Genomic DNA, 26232 nt, shown 5'->3' on the forward strand with positions numbered 1-26232 from the left:
TCTCCACTGGAAACACTGACACTGAAAACTCAGTGGACTGGCCACACCTCTGGTGTTTTGCTTGTTAAATTTCCATGGATACCTTGGAACACACATAAAAAGTGTCACTGGGAATCAGCAGAGCAGAATTATGGGACGGCTGAGACACGCTGTGAGACCTCATTAGTGACCTTTAGCTTCAACTCGATGTTATGTTGTTTTTACAGGACCACAAAAACACAGTCCCTCCCTCACATACAGAGATACGCTTGCACTGGAGACACTTCTGATCTCACACAGTGTGTTCTTCAACATGACAAAACCAACTGACCCTTAATGAGGTTTTGGGATGATACTTATACTTAGAAGCCTTTTAATAAGTCTCAGCGTAAATTGTATTGATCGAAATGTGTTTTTTGCCTTCTCTTGAAACACACACATTAGGTTATTAATTAAACTTACTAAAGTGCACCAACATGTACTCCAATATAGAGCAGGGGGTCAGAATCTGACAAAATGTTATCATATGTTTTAATAATTTTAGGTAAAATCAGGCTTAAAATCAGCCCATATGATGAAATGGTGTTTAAAATGCTGCTATACTCTATAATCTCAAAAGTTCTGCCACGCACATGGAAATACACTCCCGCCTAACATCCATAATGTAACTAAACAAATACATAAATGTAATCTAATAACGGTTATATACACACTGCAATATGGATGTTTTAGTGTTCACATCTGGTGTGGTTAGCCCTCGCCACAGAGAATGAATTTGAACTAACTCTGGTGTTGGCCTTCTATTATAGCATCCTATCTCTCTTAACCAAAAACACATGTACCCCTGAGCCTTTTACTGTAAATTCATATGGACCCAAACATCGCAAACTTAAGCTTATGGGTCTTAGGCCAAGAAAATGTACATGTGACTAAGATAAAGGAAGTGCAAAACAATTAATATCCCACACCAGGTTCTTCCTTCAAGTGAGCTGCTGACAGAAGGATCAGCATAAACAAGAAACATATGCTGCAGTTATAACTGAAGAGTTATTTCATACCGAGTCCAGTGACAGTGATTTTGGCCTTGGCCTGGATTTTGCCAAAGTGGTTTTGAGCTTCACACACATAGGTGGTCTCATCCTCTACCCAAAGGTCTAAAAGGCAAAGGACAGAAAATCATGTGAACTTTTGCAATTTGTAAAATTAATCAAAACACTCATTGTATCTTCTTATAAATAATGAAAAAAGAAAGAAGAAATGTTACTAAATGCAATACACAAAAAATATTTACAGTTTAACAGCATCCAAAGCTGAATTTCTCTGAAAATATTCTTTCTTCAGTCATCCATTTTATTAATAAATATATATAAAAAATAAATAAATAATTAAATGAAAGAAAAAATATTAACAGTTTAACAGGTTTTAGTGCATCCAGTGCTGAATTTCTTTGAAAACATTTCTTGTGTTAAATAAATTAATATTATAGTATAAAAATTATGAATAATAGCAGTTATTGGTTGATAAAAACTCAGGTGAAGAGAGAGAGAAAAGAAAAAGAGTGGCACTGACTGGTGATGAAAAGGTCCCCAGCAGTTTTTTGAGTTATAGTACTGGGACCACGGTGAGAGAAAAGTGCGACATTGTCCTCTCGTCTCCAGGAGAGCTGAGGTTCTGGGTGACCTCGTGCATGACACGGCAAGGTGACGTTCGTGCCAATATCAGCAGACAAATCTGACGGCTTTTGTGTGAACTGAGGCGCAGCTGTGGAATACAGTTAAAAGTTCGAAAGCTATTAATAAAGAACAAAACAGTAGCCTGATTCATTTATACATACAGTAGGGGACTTCAATAGGCAATTGAAGGCATTAGCCGTATTAAAAAAAAAATGTGTTCATCCAAAAAAATACAATATCAAGTTAATTTCAACCAAAGCTAAAAGAAAGTAAAGTTCAGCTATAGGCAGAGCATGTGTAAGGCTTCCCCTGGCTACAGACTTGAGACTTACTTACTTACAATTTAATTTACTTACTCAAACCACTGCCTGCTGCTGCTTCTGACTGCTTTTAAAGGCAAAAGTTGCCCATAACTCCTGGTCTAGGGTTAGTTTTCTTCGTAATAATAGCATATTGGTGAAACCGAATTTGCCAAACGATTTGATACGTATCTATGTTTGAGCTCTGAAAAGCGTCAAAGGTTTCTATTTACAGCTTGTTTTTGCAGCATTGTGCAATGTAGCCAAACATATCACAAACATATCTGTTGATTTCTTGAACGCAATGGCCAATCAGAGAGGTGTTTACGTTAGAATCCACTCACCACTCAAAATGGTGGTAAATCCTTTCATTGCAAACAAAGACATAATGTAAATAATAGATTCATTGTGCAGTCAGCTTGATTATAACAGAACACTGGAGATTGCTATGAACTGAGTGAGAGCTTTTAGTTATTACTATAAACGAAGTGCTCTTTCTGCCATACCAAATCCTACATCCTGTATGCTTGCTTTTCTGTTAAAAAAACAGCGATTTGTGAGTGTAGACTCACTAATAACAAATAATTTATCTGGAGCATTTACATTATGATGTGTAGGTGCACATCTCCTTAGCCTTACCCCGGAGTTGATTCACCCTCCACTTATGAGCTCAGCTAAATATCTCACAGTCCCTACTACACCGAAATGTATTAAAAGTATGTGACACTGTAAATCAATAGTGATTACTGTAACGGTTATTTAATCAGAGAATTTCGGAGGTGGGGAACCCTAATTCGGATGAAGGGTATGTAATATAGCCTTACAGCCCACGTCCAGCTTGATGTACCCCTGTGCAGAGCCGGCTGAGTTCACTGCCACACACGTGTACTCTCCTGCATGCATGTCCAGAGTCTGCTGAATGCTCAGAGTGCCACGCTGAGGGTCCATACTTAAAACCGCAGATGGCTTTAGCTGCATGTCACCTGAAGATCAAACATACAGTACATTGGGGCTGACAGTGCCACAAAAGAGTAAGTGCATAAATGACAGTAGGATGTCCAGAGGTTTAGAAGGACACTAGCTGACCTTTGTACCACAAGACTTCAGGATGTGGAACTCCCGTGACCCTGCACTCCATAATGGTTGTTTGTCCTAGACCAATCAGCAGGTCAGAGTGAGGGACTGTCACCTGTGGAGACTCTACAGAGGGGAAAAGATCACAGGAAACTTAATTAAAGACTACAGTATAACCACAGGGTGGGACTGAATAAGTCAAATGTCTCAGTTATTCAGAGTTGTGAGAAGTTTAGCGGTAAAAAAAACAACATTTTATACCTTTGGTTTGGGATTTTTTGCTTTCATTTAGTGGTTACATAATTTATCTCTTTACTGACCGATGTAGCTGACAAAGGCTGTTTTGGTGTCTGTTCCAGCCACATTACTCGCCAAGCATCCGTATGTCCCAGCATCCTTCGGCCCCGTGTTCCTGATGACCAGCGTGCCATCAGGAGTCATTCTGTGCCTGGGTGAGTAAAGCACAACAAGCTAGGAACACTAGAGTAAAGGCTAACAAATAGAGGCTTGCTTCACAAGTAAGACTGTTGTGTTTGTTACCTGCTGGAGCCCATAATGAACATATCATTGTGTATCCACACCACCATGGGTGAGGGGTAGCCTTTAGCTGAACACCTGATCCAAACTTCTTGGCCGGTGCGGAACGTCTGGTTTCGAGGCTCAACCGTCACCATGGGTGGTTCTATTATGAAAATGAGGTGATCATGACGTTTGATAAGTTCTACAAAATGAAATGTAGTTGCTTCTTGCACTTTTCAGGACACTTTCAAAGTGAAATGTCCAGTGAACTAAATAAAAAGCATGTTTAGTTATATCCGAAACAAATGAAGGTGAATCTGGCAACATTTTATGTTTTTTTTATTTATCGCAGCAGTTCGGAAATGAAATGTGCAAAACCGTAATGCTGTATCAGGTGAGTTAGTGAGCAAGTTTATTGGATTAGAAAAGCTATACATATCGAGCAGGTTATGTGATGCAAACATCGCAATGCAGTGGTTCTCAACCAGGGGGCCTGGGTCCACTAAAGGGCCTCAGCAAACTTCAAAGGGGGCCTAAATATGACTTGAAATTATTTAAGATAATACAAGATAACTAAAAATCAAGCTAATTATTATTTCATTTACTTGTCTTTGAAGAACCAGGATTTCCACAGTCTTAGAAAACCTGGATTTATGAGGAAACCTTATTTTAAAGGTCCCGTTTTTCGTGGTTTTTTTGAAGCTTTGATTGTGTTTATAGTGTGCAATGTAACATGTGTTCATGTTTCGCGTGTAAAAAAAACCACAGTATTTTTCACATAATTTACTTATCTGTATACCGCTGTTTCCACTGTCATAAAAACGGCTGATGACTTCCTTGTTCTATGAAGTCCCTCCTTCAGAAATATGTAACGAGTTCTGATTGTGCCAGCGGTTCCTGTGTTGTGATTCGACAGCAGTTTAGCGAATCTTCCCCGGAAAGGTCACGCCTCTTACCATAACGTGGAGATGCATGCGCTCAGTGTTATTGTAAACATGTCTTTAATTTTACCCTATCAATTTGAGCCAGAATCAGACCCGGTGATTGGACTGCGGGATGAAAATAACAGCGTTTCGACGGCATGGCGACAAACACACTCTACAAACGCAACTCTTGTGTATTCCTGTGGGCGGAGGTTAGTCAAAAAACTGTTTTAGTGACGTCATTAAAGAAGGAAGTAGAGGGATGTAGTCCAAACTGGCCGTTCGATGTAGGCGACTTCTGTTAAATAAAATATCTCGCTTGGCATTGAACTTTGAGCTTTAACATTTTACAGATTTTATTTATACTCTAACAACAACATTACACACTAACTAAAGTTTGAAACATGGGATCACGAAGAACGGGACCTTTAAAAGGGTTATTCTAGACCAGGAAAAGTCATGTAAGTTATTAAAATTGTATACATCCAAAATGATTTTTATAATGAATGTACAGTTTTCTAGTTATGTCAAGCTCTAAAATATTTTACCAGGTGGAAAAACATTTGTAAAAAATCAGTATCCTTTAGCTCCATCTAAAATCGTTGTGAACAGATATATTTAGAGATTTACAGATATATAGCCCATAATGAAAATAATTACATTCTTCAAAAAATATTTAGTCATTAATAATATTAACAATACAGATTAAAGTGAAAGAAACATGGCGTGTAGCCAAGTATGGTGTCCCATACTCGGAATTTGTGCTCTGCATTTCACCCATCCAAGTGCACACATACAGCAGTGAGTATTGAACACACACACACACACCCCAGAGCAGTGGACAGCCATTTTTGCTGCAGCACCCGGGGAGAGATTGGAAAATGAGATTGGAACTGTTCATTCACTCCACCACCTACATTTCCTGCAAGTACTGAGACTCGAACCTGCGACCTTCAGGTTACAAGTCGGACTCTCTAACCATTACGCCACAATTGCCCACATAGATGTGTTTGTAAAGAACATAACTGCATCTAAGTAATGTTCACATGTGGTCTCCACAATACCCTTTTAAAAATGCCCTGCTTTACACCCATGATATGATTCTGAAGCCAGCCAAACACATTTTACAGCAATTCTCCTATCATTCCTTCTACTTTTTTACAGAAACACTAAAATGGGATTATTGGTTCCAGATTCTCTGAGCTGCTGAAGCTGAGGCATGCTCTTGATCAATTCATGATGTGCAGCCCCTGCTGAATGAGTGTTTTCTCACTCATCTGATGTGCGTCTCCACTGTTCTCTGACCTCCAGCCTCTGCCTGTCCCATATGCCAACAGAGCAGGATGTGTGACATCATTGGCAGAGACAGGAAATACATATCATAGCTCTGTTCCAAAACCTAGCTAACTGAAATGTAACAGCATACGTGGAATGGAACTGAAGTGGAACCGCATTTGATTTGATTTAGGGTACGTTTACACAACAACAATATGGTTAAAACGGATACGTTTTTCCTTTGAGTTTTCTGCGTACAGATGACACCATTGTCAAATCGATCCCCATTTATACGATCCCCATTTATATGAGTTTGGCGTTTTTGTTGTTTACACAGAGACCGTTTTCAAAAACTTGCACTTTGAAACCCGTTTTCAAAAGTTTGCGCTTTCAGGCCACAAAAACGCTGTTGTCGTGTGAATGAACGACCAAAACGCATAAAAAGTTTTCCGTTTTTAAAATGGTGTTGTGTAAATGGCCCCTTAGAACACTACAATAGACAGCAACTCTGCATCTCATTCAAATAGCACAGGGGAGACTCGACTTATAATTGATTTAAATAGAGTCTGGCGTTAGCATGTTGCTAGGATAATGCTGCAATATGGCAAAAAGAACATATTTTTTATGACACTTTCAAAAACATTAAAAATTCTTACTAACCCCAAACTTTTGTATCAAATAGCTATGATTATATACAATCAACCTATCTCTCACCTTGTCTTCTACCTTGGATTTATTTTTCCAATGACGTTGACACACTGCACTCTGGTATTGTCTTCACTGTGAAGAACACATGCAATGCTGCCTTAGAATATCAGGTATCTTAGCTATAATGAGACCTCTTAGGGAGTGTTTACACAAAAAACTGACATTTTTTGTTTTGGTCATTCATTTACATGACAAAGGTGTTTTAGAAGCCTGAAAACAAACTTTTGAAAATAGGTTTCAAAGGGCAAGTTTTTAAGAATGATACTGTTATCGCCTCTGTGTCAACTACAAGAATGCGAATTTGTGAAAATGGTGATGTCATGTGCATGAGTATTATGTGTTCAGTCTATAAGCGTGTAGTGTCTCTTTACAAAGTGACATCGCCACCTACTGGCCTGGCATGTATAACGCAATGTTTTTAGTCATTTTTGCGTATCCGTGTGAACGGGGATCGCTTTGACAATGTTGTCGTCTGTACGCTAAACTTTTCAAAACTGCAAAGGAAAAACTTTTCTGTTTTTAGTGCATCGTTGTCATGTAAAGAGAGCAAATCACTGCTTAAGTGCCTGAGTGTCAGTAATATGGCTAACATACTCAATTGTAACAGGGCTTTCCAGGTCTTCTACTGTATTTCAAATGGAATGCTTGACTGGAATGAGTGACGTAATTTCCAGAACCATACTTTGTGATGATTAAAGTGGACCCTAAACGAGACCTGGCAGACAAAAAGAGTGTTGTGTAAGGGAGAGCCGTTGTGTGTTTCATGCTCAGGCAGTTAAAGCATTGCTTCACTTTGTGTCTAGTAGTAAAGCTGTAATTATCCCAAGTCTTACTCACTAAATTGTACTCTAATAGACTTGGTCTGCTTAAAGGCCCACTTTTAACAACTCACTGACGCTAAGCCTCACTAACACCTCCTCATCTACACTTCTTTTCCTGAGGCTACTCTAATTCAAACAGTTACAATGTTTCTGCAAACTGAATGCCTACAGGTCTAGTACTGTACGTTGATTAAAACACATTTTTAGTATGCAAATTCTGTGGCAGCACAGTGTATCTGGACACTTAAAACACACTTAAGTATAGTGTAACTGCAGTAAATAACAAAATATCAAAATATTTGAACCCTTCAGTCTTTATACATTAACTGCAAAATTTTCACATTGTGACTTCGTACTTCATGGCAACCTAAATAGCAAAAGTAGTTGGAATACCCAATATTTGAATGGTTAAATATTCTTTCGGTCTCTGGACCCTCTAAACACAGAGATGTACATCTGACTGGGGCTGTAAACGGCGTGTGTGGACAGTGCAGGTCAAAGTAATGTTGTGTAAAGGATTAGGGAAGATGACTCTGTGGACTGGCCAGGTATCACTATGTCAGCAGTCCCACTTCAAAGGGCCCCTAATGACTAGGACAGCACAGGAATCCCAGCAGGTGGTGATTACACACACACACAGAGACACATGCACTGTGTCAGTCCAACAGTGACAGCTGTTTAAAATGCTAAAGACTGGCACACAAAAAACTACGAAGTGGCTTAAAGTGTAGCGGCAGAATAAAAATAGAAGGTAAGGGAAAAGGAAGCAGAGACTGCTAGAGAAGGAATGAGACAGGGACAAGCAGAATAAGAGAAACTGAAATATTTCTATAGATAACATAAAAAATTATATCAATAATTTCATTATTCACATTTTTTTAATAACTTTAAAAATGGTGTGTATATGTATGTAAATGTGTATTCCATGTAAAAAATGCTTTGGCAAAGCAAAGCATTTTTCACTATTTGAAAATTCAATATTGAATTTTGAGAGATAAAGACAAAGAGGCAGAAAAAGAAACCTAGAGAGAGACAGAAACAGAGAGAGGGAGGCAGAGACAGGGCAGAAACCGAGACAGAGCCAAAAAGAATTAAAGTGGGATGCAGGGAAAACCCGTTCCTCAGGTCTAGGGAAAGAATGTTGTGGAAAACTAAGAGACTCATCACTCAACAATGAGGTAAAATTATACAGTTAATGTCACTCCCGCTCTCCTGCTAATAAAACTCAAACCCGTCCCTGCTGGGGCCCTCAGGGGCTTGACACATTTATTAATCATAAAAGACAATCTCAAGTCAAATCTATCCATCAATATTACCTCCAAAACACATACTTTCAAATCAAAACAGCTTTTTCTAATTAATTACAACAGACCATGACTAATAAAAAAATTGCCTCAGTTTGAGAAACAGAAAACAAGCCTTGATTCTGTAAGTGATATGCAACACTAAAGTTCAGTGCGGACAAATAATTCATGACCTCTTAGAAGCTCAACCGAACAAAGTCTTTTTTCATGTTTATCTTTGGTTGGGTGTTATGTGGCATTCCCTTAGGCCCCGTTTACACTAGTGCGTTTTTGTTTTAAAACGCGTAAGTTTTGCTACATTTATGCCTGTCCCATTTTAGTCTGAAAACGCCGGGATTGCGTTTCAGTATAAATGGACCAAAACGGAAATTTTTGAAAATGATGGTGTGGCTGCCCACATTCGCTCTGCGTATCCTTGACGACAGTTTAAATAATAACATGGAGACTGAACTGCAATCTTTGCTGGCTTTGTTGTAATTTTTAGCAGCCATTGTGCAGTTCAACTCATCATTTTTTTTTAATACTGCAGCTGCCTACATGCGCAAGAGGCAACTGTTTACACTTGTATGCGCGTGCCCAGTGTGCACGAACAGTCATGTGATGTGTTTCTGGCCGTATAGTGTAGATGGAGATTGTTTCTGAAATGCTGTGGAAACGCCAGTGTAGATGAGGATCATTTTCATTTTAAAACACTGTTTTAAAACAAAAGCGCACTAGTGTAAACGGGGCCTTAGGGGCCAATCAGACAGAATACATTTTTGCATTCAAAAGATGCAGTGCAGTGCAATGAAAAAAAAAGCAATGTCCAAATATATTTTTAAACGTTTTTAAACGTTTAAACATTTTTTAATTGAGTATTTAGAATGCTGTCATGTGAGAGACGCTGCAAAAGACATGAGAGGTGAGCTCAATGGTCAAACTTGTCAATCTAGAGTATGCTTACATAGAAAAACAATGGAAAAGCAGCACAGTGGAATGCAAAAATGTGTTCTGTGTGAACGACCAATTACACTACAGTCCTGTTCTGTTCTGTTAAAAAAACCATTTCTGTTTTCATTTGTGATCTCATTTGAAATTTTTCTTTTGTACAAAATGGCTATTTTCCCAAGCGAAATCAAAGTGATTAGCCAGCGTTGTATACTGTCAGAGGAAGTCTTCTTAATTCTGTGTAAGAGAGGGGCGCAGAGCCTGTTTCAATGGAAACTGCAGGATCGCAAACAATGAGCAAGCCTGGCATAAATCACTTTCACAAGTGCTATAAAATATTGCAGTGAAATATTACAGAAGGGATGCAGTGAAAACAGATCTTGTGTTAGAGAGAAGTGGGAGAGTGAACTGCCAAAAGTCCTGTGGGCATTGCTTTTTCTATGCATGTATGCAAGAAAATGTGACCATTTACTAAAACTGTGAATTGCTGACCTTTGGGCCAATAATAACAACTGGAATTGAAGTAAAATGAGCAAAAATTTCATTATATAATTCCATTGGCAGAACAAATATGCAAGAAGTAAGCTGTTCTTCTTATGCCTAGTGAAAGTTTCATCACCTAATTAATATTCATGAGCCAAGCTAGTAAGGTTTATAATATACTCCTTCCCAATTTCATTGCTCCTACGCACATGACCAAGCCTTACTTCTTAACCGTGGTAAAACTATTGTAAAGATCAATCTTTTGTGGCTTATTAACACACTTACCTTGCACACTGAGGTACACACGGGAAGCAGAGACTCCACCCTCATTGGCTGCAATGCAGGTGTACCAGCCGACATCATCAGGAGTGACTCGCTGGATTTCCAAGGACAGGTTGGCGGTGATACGAATGCGATGGTCCAATCTGGCATCCACGTCCCCTCGCTGCCAAGTCAGGTTAAAGCGCACTGTGCTGCTTACCAAACATGTCAGAATGACATTTGCACCAGGATACGCTGTCGCATTGGAGGGCACCGTGATAGCAGGAGGAGGCTCTGCACAGAAACAAATGAGTCATGTGATTATAAACTTCTTTATCCTGGAGCAAATATCCACAGCCTGATTTGAATCCATTCACATTCACAAATTATTTTTTAGATCTCTCTGAGTTCTCATAAGGTCTTTGGATGTCTGTGAACTCTGCAGATCTGACAGTTTGTGCAATGAGTCTGAAAGGCGAAAGGAAATGGGGAGGGTGTTGACAGATATGTGGATTAGGGCATAAGTGGGGAATTTATACAGGAAGACACATAAATTTCATAAGGGAGGTTTTTTCTGTCACTCCTGCTAATCGTGTCACTGGCCCAGCGACAGCACAGTCGGGGAAACAGCTCCGAAAATGTGACCGGGAAAAGATGTCTGTCTTGATTAACTTTTGTTCAACAATGAACCTATAAGAAAAACATGACTTCTAGGTGACCATTCCAGGTGAAAGGGAATGTCAGATTCCCAGATTCCACAGTAACCCTGGGTGTTTCTCACCATAAAGCCAAGACAGCAGAGAAGAGTTGGAAGACAGGAAGTGAAGCTATTTGTGCAAGGAGTTTGTGTAAGCACCCTCGGGGACAGTGTGGTGTCAGTTTTCCAACACCACAATGCCATGAGGACACAGTCCTGTTTATTTTTGCAGTCCATGTTCAACACAAAACCAGACATTGAAATATATCTCTTGTATTGAAATGAACAGTAATAAAATAAATCTTCCCAGTGCAAAATCTGATTGCCGTGACATGAGGACATTAGCTGTGTCTCAAAAAATCTAGTGAGCTGCCTAACAGCATTTTTGAGAGTGAAATTCAGTCCGGTTTTCGAATATGATTGGTCTGAAAAACAGACGAACTGAATGAAAATGCAAATTCACTCTCTGACAGTAGGTGACAATTATGGAAAAGCAGATATACCTGGTTAGCCCGGTACACAAAGCACTACACAGCTTTCTGTTTCTGACACCCGCTTGTCACAGAGAATAAAGGAAGTCAAACAGTATTTACATGTTTTCAAACACCCATTCATATTTCTGTAATCACTATGGTGTTTATCAAACAACAGCAAATGCAAATGTACAGCAACAAGAGAACTAGTTCTGAATTCTTCCTCTGCTTCACGGTTGCTTGACAAAATAGACTGTTCATAAGTGCCACCATGTCATAGTTATGAAGTAATGTAACAGCAGAGGCTCTGGGCATGTGACCAAAAGCATAAATCTTATTGGTTGGCCACTGTTCTTCGCAGTGTGATGGAAAAGAGATTAGATCACCTCTCTGTAAAAAAAAACCCCACTGCACTGACAGCCTTTTAAAGGGTTAGTTCACCCAAAAGTGAAAATAATGTCATTTATTACTCACCCTCATGCCGTTCCACACCAGTAAGAACTTCGTTCATCTTCGGAACACAAATTAAGATATTTTTGATGAAATCCGAGGGTATCTGATCTACACATAGGCAGCAAAGTCATTGCACCTTTTGATGTCCAGAAGGGTAGTTAAATACATGGTTAAAAAGTTCAACATGACTACAGTGGTTGAACCTTAATGTTATGAAGCGACGAGAATACTTTTTTGCGCAAAAACAAAGCAAAAATAATGACTTTATTCAACAATTTGAACCGTTGTCATCCATATTGAACTCAATGCAGGCTTCCTTGTTTATGTCCAAATGCCGGCTCGTTATTGGCCGGATCCAGCTTCACATGCATGTGTCGTGCTGCTCACGTGTTCAGCTTTGGTCAATACTGTGTTGGGATTCGGATGTAAACAAGGAAGCCTGGACTGAGTTCACTATGTATGACAACAATTAAAATTGTTGAATAAAGTTGTTATTTTTGTTTTGTTTTTGCGCACAAAAAGTATTCTCATCACTTTGTAACATTAAAGGTGTCCTAGAATTAAAAATTGAATTTACCTTGGCATAGTTAAATAACAAGAGTTCAGTACATGGAAATGACATACAGTGAGTCTCATACATCGTTGTTTCCTCCTTCTTATGTAAATCTCATTTGTTTAAAAGACCTCAGAAGAACAGGCGAATCTCAACATAACATCGACTGTTACGTAACAGTCGGGGTGTACGCCCCCAATATTTGCATATGCCAGCTCATGTTCAAAGCATTAGACAAGGGCAGGACGTCTGGATGTGCACAGCTGAATCATCAGACTAGGTAAGCAAGCAAGGACAATAGCGAAAAATGGCAGATGGAGCAATAATAACTCACATGATCCATATATTATATATTTTATATATTACATATTATATATTTTTAGTGATATTTGTAAATTGTCTTTCTAAATGTTTCGTTAGCATGTTGCTAATGTACTGTTAAATGTGGTTAAAGTTACCATCGTTTCTTACTGTATTCACGGAGACAATAACTGTCGTTATTTTCATTTTTTAAACACTTGCAGTCTGTATAATTCATAAACACATCGAGCACTATCAAACTCATTCAGAATCAAATGTAAACATCCAAATAAATACCATACTTGCGCGATTAGACATGTTGCATGACAAACACTTTGTAAAGATCCATTTTGAGGATTATATTAGCTGTGTGAACTTTATGCTGTTTAAGGCAAGCGCGAGCTCCGTGGGCGGGGAGCACGAGAATTTAAAGGGGCCGCGCAACCTGAATCGGCGCATATTTAATGATGCTGCAAAATAGGCAGTTAAAAAAATTCATAAAAAAATCTATGGGGTATTTTGAGCTGAAACTTCACAGACACATTCAGGGGACACCTTAGACTTATATTACATCTTTTAAAAAGACGTTCTACGGCACCTTTAAGGTTCGACCACTGTAGTCATGTTGACTATTTTAACCACCTTTTTTTAACTACCTTTCTGGACGTCAAAAGGTGCAATGACATTGCTGCCTATGTGTGGATCAGATACCCTTGGATTTCATCAAAAATATCTTATTTGTGTTCCGAAGATGAACGAAGGTCTTACGGGTGTGGAACGACATGAGGGTGAGTGATTAATGACAGAAATGTCATTTTTGGATGAACTAACCCTTTTGGAACAGAACAGATACAGTCGTTCATTCAAATTAAAACATTTAGTGCACGCAGTTTTGTATCAAACAATCAATAGACCTTAAGAGTCGCATTTGCATGTGTCTATGATACCCAAAAATGCTGTCTAGGTAGGCAGCTCATTAGGTTTTGATACACAGCTCTTGAGCAAAGGATTGTATACTGTTTGTTTTGTATAAGGATTGTATACTGTAAACAGACACAAATTTAGATTTGTTAAAAGATTTGCTCACTTTAAAATGAAAATTACCCCATGATTTACTCACCCTCAAGCCATCCTAGGTGTATATGACTTTCTTCTTTCAGAAGAATACAATCGGAGTTATGTTAATAATCATCCTGATGCTCCCAAACTTTATAATGGCAGTACACACGTTTTGTAAGTTGAAGACGGAAAGCGTAGGACATAGCATAAGCATTTTGAACTGAGAGAGACGTAAGTTGAATACAAAAGGCAGTCTGGTGGAAGCTAGTTATTTAACTTTATAACATGTTAAATATGGATATTTTTCTTACACAATGCATTGCTTCACTTCAGGCCTTTATTAACCCCCCAGAGCCACGTGGAATATGTTTATGATGGATGGATGTGGATGGAGACACTTTCTTCAGCTCAAACTCGTTTGGTAGTGCATTACTGCCATTATAAAGCATGAATGCATCAGGATATTTATTAATATTTCTCCGATTGTCTTCGTCAGAAACAAGAAAGTCATATACACCTAGGATGGCTTGAGGGTGAGTAAAGCTTGGGGTAATTTTCATTTGAAAGTGAACTAATCCTTAAATATAACTCTGATTGTATTCGTCTAAAAAAGAAGAAAGTCATATACACCTAAGATGGCATGAGGGTGAGTAAATCATGGGGTAATTATCATTTTAAAGTGAACTAATCTTTAAGAGTTTAAATGTATATTAATCTTTACTGATAGCGTGCAAATAACTTTTTTTAAAAAAAATTAAAGCTGAACTTGTGTCATTTTTTTGCCACTAGCATCACTAAACTGAATTGCAAAAATAATCCCCAAAACACGTAACTGATCACTCACATGCATGAGATTGTTCATGGGAAACATATGTCTGTTACATAGAGCATGAAGTAAACTGAAGATTATAATGGGCCATTTCATCTGAGGAATCCAGTGCTCCGCTTTGGGTGAAATGAGGGCAGATTTTTGGAACGATGCTTCTATCAGAGTCAATCACATTGGGATTCTGGCTGGGTGAATTGAACTCACACACATGTAAGTGCACTCATAAGAAAATATGTGAAAGAGTTTCTAGGCATGTCACATGTGGGACATCTCAATAATTTGCCTCATATGTATTCCCCATATGTTATCTATAATGCACAAGTGTATAAGGTTGAAAAGCCTGACCGTTCAGTCATGCACAGAGTTTAGCAAAGGCAGCATGCTTCAGTACTCTCCTAATGGTGGGCATCTCCCTGAATCTTTGCAAACACTGAATGATAGAACTCATTCATGTTTGACGTTGTTATAGTGTATACCTCATCATGCCTGTTAATGTTGCTGATAATAACAGACTATAATGTAGTTAAAAATGAAAGGTGACATTCTAACCAGAAACATCAAGGAAGGTTTGAGCCCGTCCTGTTCCGGCACTGCTGATGGCGATGCACTCATAAAAGCCTTCGTCCTTCAAGGACACCTGAGCAATTCCCCATGATGCGTTAGCAGACTCCCTAAAAAGATGATGAAAATGTAGAGCCATATAAAATAAATCCCTTCCTAAATAAACACCCAAAGACACAAATTACAAGGATTTAAATGATTAGACTATCAGCACTGGGCCCTTGAGCACATGATTGAAAGAGCCTGCTAAGTGACCTAATAACCAAGTAACTATAAAGTTCACTGGGACTTCAACACTATAATTTGAAGGCCATTTTCTACACTTATAATGCAGTAATTTAGATCTGAAGGATCATAAGACACTGAATATTGGAGTAATGAAAATTCAGCTTTGCCGTTACAGGAATGAATAACACTTCAAAATGTATTAAGATAGAAATCATATATTTTAAAATGTAATATTTCACCTGATTGTTTTTACTGTATTTTTGATTTTGAAATAAAAGCATAAAAGACTTCTTTCAAAAAACATCTAAAATTTTGAACAGTAGAGCATGTCCCATTGCTCAACATATCAACTACACATCTACCATTAATTAGCAGTACCTGAAGAGTTGGTCCACACCTAGGCGTAGTCCCTCCCTAGTGAAACGCAAGGTATAGGGGATCAGGCTATCCACAGAACATGTAATAGCCCCCTTCTGCAAGTAGTAACCTGGAGTACGAGTCGGCATGCTTACTTTGGGCGCATCTAAAAAATGAAGAAGAAAAAAACACACTAGTAACACAGACAGTTAAATATAAGAAAAACTACCAACATGACACTTAGATTGAATATCTTGTGATGGGATCTGTCTACACAAATCTGACCTGGCACAATGCTGGAGTAGGAGACACTGGACACTCTCTGGAAGAGGAAGCCATCACGGTCATAGCCAGTGACTCGCAGGAAGAAGGCCTCTTTGGGCGGAACAAAGTCTGTGATGTTCCAAATGCCATAAGGGCGTCGCTCAGGGAAGTAGCGGATGGGCAGCGTCTTCATTACATCACCAGTGATGCTCAAGAGTTCCAGGCGGTCAGCACGAGCAGGAGGGGAAAGACCAGTGGTGTTTAGCAGAATGAAGGTGGGGATTCCTTTGAATGTGTGTGAAAGAGCAGAGAGGTTAGAAAGGTTAACCAAAACATGTTTTAAATGCTCAAGTTCACAGCCACTATGTTGACCTCATAAAGCAGTGTGTGTGGTCCAAACAGAAACATTTTTTAAAGAAATCAATAATCTATATGCAGCAAGGAGGTCGCATTAAATTGATCAAAAGTGACAGTAAAGACTTTTATAATGTTACAAAATATTCCATTTCTAATAAATGCTGTAAAAAAAAAAGAATCCTGAAAAAATGTATCACAGTTTTAAAAAAAAAAATATTAAGAGCAACTGTTTTCAACAATGATAAAAAGAAGAAATGTTTCTTGAGCACCAAATCACCATATTAGAATGATTTCTGAAGAATAATGTGACATCAAAGTCCCTTTCAAGTAAAGTCTGTTCACTCAGCGGCCATATTTGCAACGCCTCCGGGCAACTATTTGGGCATCAAGACCAAGTCCTATCTATTTGAATGGGGGAATCCTGAAATCTCAAAATTAAATAATATATTTCAAATCAGTAACAAAATCTGACATTAACTGTTCTTATGCTCAAATAGCGTTAAAAAAGTGTGAGTAAGTGTGAGTCTCAGGTTTCTATGGGAACTGGAGCCTCTAATGGCAGCTGCAGTGACGCAATGACTTTATCAATCAGCGATTGGCTCTTTTACTCAGAAGGACGTATTCCGCCATATTGTGTGCTGCAGTTTCTCCCATTCATAACTAATAGGAGTGGCCCATCTTTCTATATCTTTGGTCACACTGAAGACTGGAGAAATGGCTGTTGAAAACTCAGTTTTGCCAATTTTAAAATATATAAAAACAGAAAACTCTTCTAAACTGTAATAATATTTCACAATATTACTGGTTTTACTGTATTATTGATCAAATAAACACAGCCTTGGTAAGCCAAGAGAGTTATTTCACAAATATTAAAAAATTTTACTGACCCCAAACTTTTAAAATGTAGTGTACCTTCTATGACTTCAAACACTTTCAAACACTAACTCACCTTGGACTGGCCTGCTCGATGTCATTTTGAAATCCAACGTTTGTTTTCGGGAAAAGCCTGCTCGGAAATCGATGGTGCTGAGGCCCGATATACGGACTGAGTGTCTGCCCTCACTGGATGTCTGAGGCCAAATTAACAACACCGCAAAGAAAAAAACAAATAGAAATGATTTTTGTATTCGTTAATATAACAGCATTCAATTGTAATGAAATAATCTGTTTGTCATGTGGAAGAAGCACAACAAAACTAATTTATGTTGACAGTCGGCTCAAGATCCACAGATACAGCACGCTTGAAATCCTCCAACATTAAGAATGACTCTCTTTCTTTCTTTCTTCCTTCACTTTTGGCAGATGGAGCAGTCCGAGTCATTTAAACATGATCCCTGCTGTTTCGTGCTGCCCTTTATGACTGTTTTGGTGCTGAGGGTCTGGCATACGCTTCATCTTGTCTGCAGCTCACTGCTCCAGGGCGAGCCATGGCAACCCATCCTCAGCTTGCATTCTTTTGAAATTACAACCATCCTAAAGAATTACCATGGGCCATGAAGCACTGCATGATATGACGCCAAGAATGATGAGGAGAAGATCCTGAAGGATTCCTCTGAGAGATGTGGAGGAAAGAGGGGATATGGGGATAAAGGGGCATTCAAGAGATTTAAGGGAAGGTCTTCGCAGCGCAATTTACAGAAGATTAAGATTAAATTATATCCATTCATCCTGAGTTTTTAAAGCCCGCCATGAATTAGCCCTGCCAAGCGAAATTCAGGCCACATTCACTAATCCAACCTAAAACAACCCTGATGCAGAAAACCCCATCAGATGCCACCAAAACATGGGAACACTCAGGTGGTCACAATCTGCATGCATTCAGACAAACATTGACATTATTTAAACACATTAATTAAAATACAAGAAGTTTTTTTATTATTATTTCAGCTCATGTTCTTGAGAGAAGGGCTGCCTGAGCATTTATGTTTATAGATACACTGAAGGTCAGGAGAGTATTAAATGATACAAACGGTTTAATAAAGACAGAAAGATTGAGAAGATATGGAAAAGAGAGGTATTAGGGAATTTTTGGCCATAGTTTTTTTTTTTTTTTTTTTTTTTTTTTTACATGCAACAGAACAATTTAAATAGCCAAAGCATAAATAAACTCAGGTGACAAGTGGTAACAAACCTATCCTCCTCTGAACATAGCAATGCTTTTTCCGGTAATTATATAATGGATTACAATTCTCTTTAACTTTCAGTAAACCCATTAAAGTTACTGTCCATATAAAAAAAACATACTTTTTGCTTTACATACAGGATTGGGTTTTTAGTTTTTTAGTTTTTTTTTTTTTTTAAATCAAATAAACACAGCTTTAAAAAATCGTACCGACCTCAAACTTTTGAATGGTAGAGTAAACAATATATATTTCACACTCCATTTTATCTGAGCGTAGCTGAACCAAACCTGTTTGTCACTGAACAGATCATAGTATAAGAGAGACAATTTCAGCTGAATTTTGAGACAACGTCAAGCACACATACTAAGATTCACACAAAGGAAGGGAGGAGAAGAAGTCGGGCATAAGAAGGAAATAAACTAACAGATATAGGGTGGATTCTGCACGCATCATGCCAGACGAAGATCTCACCCCTCTCTTCAGCACTAAAGTAAACTGATGATGACATGTTCTCTCTTTATATTCCTCTGCACATAAATCATCAAGCTCTCCAAATTTAAAGAACAACCAGACCGTGTGTACACGAGCTACAGGGCACACAAATCAATCAGGCAAAAATGTTGTCGTTTCCTTAAACTGACCCTTTGGGACTTTGTGTACCCTGAAGCAACCCCTTACACAGTGGGCTAATCAAAGGCCCATACACCAGATTCCACAACATGAGCAGAGCAACGACATAAATGACTTCACCACACAACCTTGGCCTTCAGTACCTATCCATCTATCTGCAATTTGTTCTTAAACAGAGATAAAACAGACTAAAGCAATAACTTTACCTTTCTGGAAAGCCACCAATTACAGTTAAATCATCTACACTGACACAAAAGACCTGTCAAATGTGTATGTGCATCTTAGTCTGAGATAAACTAGTTCATCACCTTTATGGTCCACATTCCTGGCGCTGGGTCTTTGAGGTTGAGGACTTTGGCAGAGTTTGGGATGTGAAGGAGCTCAGACAGACCTTCCTTCATCCCGATAAGTTTTCCTAGGAGCAAAGTTCATGCTTCAGTTCTACATCACTTTACATTATGGTTCTGGGATGACTGTAAACAGACAGAGGACAAAGATGTTCTCCTTACCCTGAGAATTTCGGATTTCAATATTCGGTGCAGGGCCGCTTAAGGCAACGGTCACTTCCTTCAGGCTAGGGTCATAGGGGATCTGCCAGGTGTTAGCAAGCCCATTTTGGTGATCAGTCGAGAGCAAGTGAACCTTAGAGGACTGCACTGCCTCCTCTACCCATTTCAACACCTGCAGCAAAAAGATTAAAAAAACAAATGAGTAAGTCTTGATGGTTTGATGAAGTCTATGGATGGCTATATCATTTATTATAATCTCTATGGGCCTGTTTACACCTGATCACGTCATACGTTTTTACTGATCGGATATTTATCTGATTTATACTACATGTTATTTAGCCTGTAACGATCTCACACGTGTATTTTTTTAGCATTTTTGGGAGGAGTAAAATTTACATATGTGGTTTCAACAACCAGATGCATTTAGACTTCTTCAGTTTTGACTGGAATGCGTCCCAGAGCACCTCCTGAAGTGGTTTGAGCGACTGAATTTAAATCCATCTCGAATGCGTTTTGGAAGGCATATAGACCTGGTCTTTTCATGATCAGATTGCTATTTGATCAGAGAAAACGTATGAAGTGACCGGTGTAAACAGGCCCTATGATTATCTGGCAGGGTTCTGGAACTATGGAAAAAGGATATAGAAACAAGGACCCCTTAACAGGAGGTCTGAATGACAGATCATTTTTATATTTATATAATATCAATTTTTTTTATCATGTTATATATATATATATATATATATATATATATATATATATATATATATATATATATATATATATATTCCATAGAAAAAAATGGGTTGCATAAATCTTGAGATCTTGAAATCTGAACAAGCAGAATGTTGATGAAATATAATCAGAAATTTCAAGCATAGCAAAGGTTAAGCTTAAGGACAGTGAAACTGAACAAATCAATAGCAATAATATGACAGTACATTTTGAGAAGCTGTGCTTTTAGAATTATAACTCCAAATAAAGTCTTTTATGTCTCCTCAAATATTTCAGTTGGTGTTCTAATGTAAAAATTCTGGAGCATCACCAGCTTGACCGCATAAGATTGATAGGAATTTTTTGGAACATCAAAAAAGAGCAAACTCTTATAAATCCTTGGTTTTCAGAGAGCTATAAAACAGTATCCTGGACTTATGTTCATGTTACCATGCTCAAATGAAGTAAAGCTTTCATCCATGAGCATGCCGTCTCACTGGACCTCAAGCACCTCTATTATCTTTTCTAATCTTTCTAATAATTTGTTTGCTTCAGGTTATCGTCATATACTGTATGGGGTGGTGTAGTCTCGTAAATAAATATCTGGGCTGGTAACAAAACCAGCTTTCATTATTACTCCTAGTAAATATACAATAGCAGCAGTGTGTTATTGCCTGAAACACAAAGAAATAGCAAACTGATATTCTTTGGGTACTGTAAGTAGCTCCAAGTAGTCTTACCTCATTGACTTGTTTCTTGTCGAGATGGAATACTTGTCCCGAGCTGGTTGAGGCGATCTCCTCATACACCTTATAGCCGATATGCGATCGGTCATCACAGTCACCAGTCAACACAAACACCACCTGCCCACATACACAATGATTATTTAGCAGATGCTTTCATCCAAAATGACTTACAAACGATAAATATGTCATATAGAATTTACAGAACAAAACAGGCAAGATCTTTTAGTAATTCTACTAAATTGTAGCTGAAAATCAAGAGAATGATTTGACCTGTGACTGTTTCTGCTGAATGAGCTGAAGAACGTCATGGGTCAACTTGTAGTCTTTTGATCGGGCATCTGTAAACACATAAATGTAGGACCCTGGTAGGGAGATTTCAAGGGCAATCTTGATTGCTCCAATGCTCATCTCTGGACAATCTCCACCTCCCTGAAATTATGCATAATTATTTGTCATTAAATCAACATTAATTATTAGAAAACACACAAGGATCTGTCTTTTATTTCATTTCTTTTCTCTAATACTAGAAGACATGAAGCTTGATTTTTTTTTAGAGAGCATGAGTCTCTTATACTCACCAAGCCTGAATTTATTTGACCAAAATACAGTAAAAACAGTAATATTGTTTAATATTATTTCAGTTTAACATAGCAGCCATTACGCCATGATCCAATGGAAAGTCACATGATCCTTCAGAAATCATTCTAATAATTTGTTGCTCAAGAAACATTTCTTATTATTATCAATATTGAAAACAGTTTTGCTGTTTAATATTTTTTAGGAAACCATGATACATTTTTTGAGGATTCTCTGATGAATAGAAGGTTCAAAATAACAGAATTTATTTGAAATAGAATATTTCAGCTGGATCCGAAAATCTAGGCAGCTGACTTATCAGGCAATGTAATGTAATGCCTTCTGAGGCAGCATAACAGTTTAATGATCTACAGCAAAATAGCACAAGCTTTGGTGAGAACTAAACAATTTACTATTTAATTACTACAGTAGTAATTTCTCGCTAGAAAAGTGGAAAATGTTGGTCAAAAACGTACATTTACATACAAACTGACCAGCAAACGCACCTTTCGGATGCCATCTTTATTTTTCTAACTCAACTATCAGAATGGAATGCACAGGATTGTGGGATATCAAAGGCTGTCAAGGATACATGCTGCCTTCAAACATTGATCAGATGAAGGTATCTCAGGAGGAGACAGGAAGTGAAGCTAACTTTGATTCGGACATGCCTTGATGCCTTCCTTCCTTGAAATGTGTCCTCCGAAGGCAGCATTTTCCAATTTTCGGACGCAGCCATTGTGTTTTTGTTCATGAGTTTTGAGCCCTGTATATCCTTTCAGTTTAATATTCTTCTCACCCTTGTTAGTCTCCTTGGTTTCTCATGAGTTAATAATTACTTTCACTTGTCGTGTAGTTAGTTACCTTGTTATCTCTGTGTATAAGTACTCCTTGTTTTGTTCAGTTCTTTGTCGGTGATTGTTAACATTATCTGTGGAAAGAGTTTTTCCTGAGATTCTCCTACGTATTTCTGTTGTTGGATTAAAGACAATTTAGACTAAATTCTGGTGTTCTCTGTGTTGGCTTAATACCATGTTACAAGTGTGTACATATATATATACATACATACATACATACATATATGTACATATATATTAGTACAAAAAGGCAAAACGTTTAACCCATTAGCTTCAGATAGAAGGTTTTGTAACAAATAATTATTGTCTGTCACTAAGACTATGATGTAAATTTCCCCTAACTCTGTTTTTACTCACCTATAAAACATTCAGCATCCCTTACCCATTTCTGGCACATCAATTGGAACTTACGATTAATACATTGTATATTTAGTTAGCTACTTCAATTATCTATCTGTCAATTTCCTTAACATTGCTGTAAATGGCATATGTTGTCATTTGGAGGCAGAGGTTTCTTCCTCATCTATGTAGACATCCTAATTTTTCCTTGTCACTCTTTCCATTCATGCATTCTTGCATTCATTTAAAGCAACTTAAACTACATTCAAGGTATATATTTGGTCAGTTCTTACATTCCCTGGGGATCAAACCCAAGACCTTGATGTTGCTAGAACCATGCTCATCTGTTTGAGCTATGGTATTTCCTCTTACGCTTGGCTTGGTCAATATGAGGCTATTTTTCTTTGCTTTTCCTTTTATCTTCTTTATCTTCTCTTTTCTGTCAAACTGCTTTGGAACAATGTGTATTGTAAAAAGTGCTGCACACATAAATCAAAATAAATTAAAATAAATATGAGCACACAGTCAATGTTCTGTCGATGGAACGTTCAGATTCCTCAAAGGCAGATATTCATCTTAATTGCAACAAGTTGGAAAAGGGCAACAAGCAGGTCAGACAGCAGGCAGATTTGGCCTAATCATGAAAGTAGAAATGTACGGCATGCTGTAAAGCTTGTCATGGGAGTCATGCCTGCAACTGATGTTGACCTTGGAATGAAATGTGGAGCACAATCTTGGACCCAAATGGATGACTTCCAAGAGTTCTGTCAGATACGTGCCTTCCTTTAAACTGACACGGATAAAAGTAAACCGATTTTTAATGTTTGTGTACATCAATGTATCTGATATAGGTATGTCTGTCTTTTCTCGCACGGAGAGTAAAGATTCTTGTCTTCATGCGTTCCAGGGGGCACGTGTCTCAATGAAACATCTGGAAGCGAGTGATCTTTGCTTCTCTGTTCTTTACACAAACACACACACACATACACACACAAAAGCAGATAGCAAACCCAAACACAGGACAATGAAAAGATTGTAGGAAAGGTTATGAATGTACTCAGAATGTACTCTTGTAGTTCATTTGGTAAAGGTTGTCCTCGAGCACTGGAAAAGACATTACCAGCAAACAGAGATTTAAATAAATAATCCCTTTTACAAACTCAAAAACAAACTAGACTGAATCCTGATCTGCTAGAACTTCTGCCTCAGAGAGAAAAAAATAAATATTTGTGCCAATATAGAACTGCACTTAATTAGTGTGTCATGCATTTCCCCTGCTTTGGTCCAAACAGATGCTGAGAGCAAGAAACACACAGAGGACACAACTCATTCTGAGCAGACATTGCTTCCTTAATGGGGAGTCCATGTCAAACTGTTAACATGGCAAATCACCTCCACAATCAGATCAGTCTGTCATTTACCAAACCTGCAACAAATACAAATCTTATGATGTCCAGGGCCCCCAAATATGATGATCTGCTTGAGGTATTCCCTTACTGAAATATAAAAGGCAGCAGTATATTTTCATTTATATTAAATAATAAAAAAATATTAATTGTGATATTATAAAGATTAAATAATTGGACTAATTCATTAAATTAAATATTTGTTGTTGATATTGTCATTGTACTACAGTGATGTTATATGTATAAACCTTTAAAAAAAACACTATTTAGAAATTTGAATGAAACATAAAATAGTAAACAAAATACTGAATTTGTAAAATATGTTCAAAATTATTGGTTTAAATATCTTTAATATCCAGGCTTATGTTAACTTTGAAAATATTTAAAGCTGCAGTCCGCCATTTTTGGCCCTCTAGCGGTTAATAAACAGAACTGCATGCGTCTCGTGGAAGAACATTGTAGTAGAGGTCTTCACGGGTCCAAAAATTCATACCCGAACCCGAAGAGACCCGTAAATGTGCTACACGGAACCGACCCGGCCCGACTATTATTTTGAAAGTTGGACCCGAACCCGTGCAGAACCGAGAAATGCCATAAATGTACTACCCGGACCCGTCTAAGCTGGACCCGAACCCGACCGGACCCGTCTGGACCCGATTGGCACATAGGTCTATTCCACAGCAAATTGCTATTAATAAGTCAATAAACAAGTTGCGAAAATAAAACGTGTTGTCTTACCTAATATTAGGCTATAGCTTTTACCCTTGTACCTGACTGTGATGCACTTGCCAAGAAAGTTCATCCGTTATTCCTCTCTTGCCGATTGAAATGCTTAATCCACTCATTATTCCAGCTTTAAAAGTTCTCTTGCTGTCACGATGACAAATGCAACTTTGCAGTTTTGCATTATTTCGTTGTATCTCGAGACTCGAGTCAACTCACATAATAAAATAACTTTGAATGTTTGCCCTTTTTAACTATAATAACGATTGCTTGTTCAGTGACATATGGCCGCTGACGTTAGCATTACTTATTTGCGGTCATTTCTGTGCTTTCTGAGCCGAGTCTGACCAAAACTTTAGATATAACAAGACGGCATAATGTTATTATAAAAACAGGAGAAAGAAAGTGCGCTCGCATGAGACATGCGCGTTAGCTGGAGCAACCTGAAACATAAGCTTTAAGCGTCACAGAAAACATTCGTGTGATAGTTCATATTTTGTTAATGATTTGAAATAGGCTATGTTATTTAAATGCGAATGTGCAAGGCTACAAGCAGTTCTTGAGATTTGAAGTTTGTTTGCATTACTGTTGCACACGATAGGAATAGTAAAACTCGATGATCACCGTTCGCTTGCATTAACTCCGCCCGCTCTGCTTCTGATGGCTGCGGTCACTCGTGTTTTTTCACCTTATTTCCCGGCTCATACTTTGCAAGTTACAAAACATGCACAGCGCTGACTGACTCTGAACACGGCCAGGTGATCTCCGAATCAAATCGGCTCGGGTATACACACAATGTTAATCAGACCCGGGAACCGAAGTAATAGATTAGGACCCGACCCGGACCCGGCTGACCATTTAAAATATAGCCCCGAACCCGTACGGGTCCCGGGTCGGGTCCCGGGTCCTCGGGTCTCGGGTCTTCTTTGTAGACCTCTACATTGTAGCCGGAGCTACTTTTCTCCGTGTATGTCTATGGTGAGTCACGCAGTTACTGTGATACTCTGCGGGTCCTACCAGTCCGGTCTGAAATAGTCAGAATATAAACACTCATTATAAGTGTACCATAATGATTCAGGGTAAGACAAAAACACAGTTTGGAAAATGGATTCATGGTGTACATTCTCATTATATAATTTTTGTAAATTTTGACACAAAAAAAAGTTGCGGACAGCAGCTTTAAATATACATTTTGTAAAATCTTTTCTTTTTCTCTCAAATTTTCTGGACCC

At 38.2% G+C, this 26232-nt stretch overlaps 1 protein-coding gene across 2 annotated transcripts in view; it reads right to left on the reverse strand.

The window, feature by feature from the left end:
• Positions 1-26232, reverse strand: part of hmcn1 (hemicentin 1) — a 91628-nt gene that overhangs the window by 49397 nt on the left and 15999 nt on the right. For both annotated transcript variants that reach the window (XM_048207102.1, XM_048207103.1), the window contains exons 3-17: positions 21370-21528; positions 21094-21216; positions 19640-19811; positions 19439-19545; positions 17327-17447; positions 16042-16305; positions 15778-15922; positions 15160-15281; positions 10271-10540; positions 3566-3707; positions 3346-3473; positions 3038-3151; positions 2776-2934; positions 1549-1740; positions 1038-1133 (exon numbers count right to left, since the gene is read on the reverse strand). In XM_048207102.1, coding sequence (XP_048063059.1) covers positions 1038-1133; positions 1549-1740; positions 2776-2934; positions 3038-3151; positions 3346-3473; positions 3566-3707; positions 10271-10540; positions 15160-15281; positions 15778-15922; positions 16042-16305; positions 17327-17447; positions 19439-19545; positions 19640-19811; positions 21094-21216; positions 21370-21528 — 2314 coding nt within the window. The remainder of the gene's footprint in view (positions 1-1037; positions 1134-1548; positions 1741-2775; positions 2935-3037; positions 3152-3345; positions 3474-3565; positions 3708-10270; positions 10541-15159; positions 15282-15777; positions 15923-16041; positions 16306-17326; positions 17448-19438; positions 19546-19639; positions 19812-21093; positions 21217-21369; positions 21529-26232) is intronic.

This window comes from Megalobrama amblycephala, linkage group LG11 (assembly GCF_018812025.1).
Source record: "Megalobrama amblycephala isolate DHTTF-2021 linkage group LG11, ASM1881202v1, whole genome shotgun sequence".
Lineage (NCBI taxonomy): Eukaryota > Metazoa > Chordata > Actinopteri > Cypriniformes > Xenocyprididae > Megalobrama > Megalobrama amblycephala.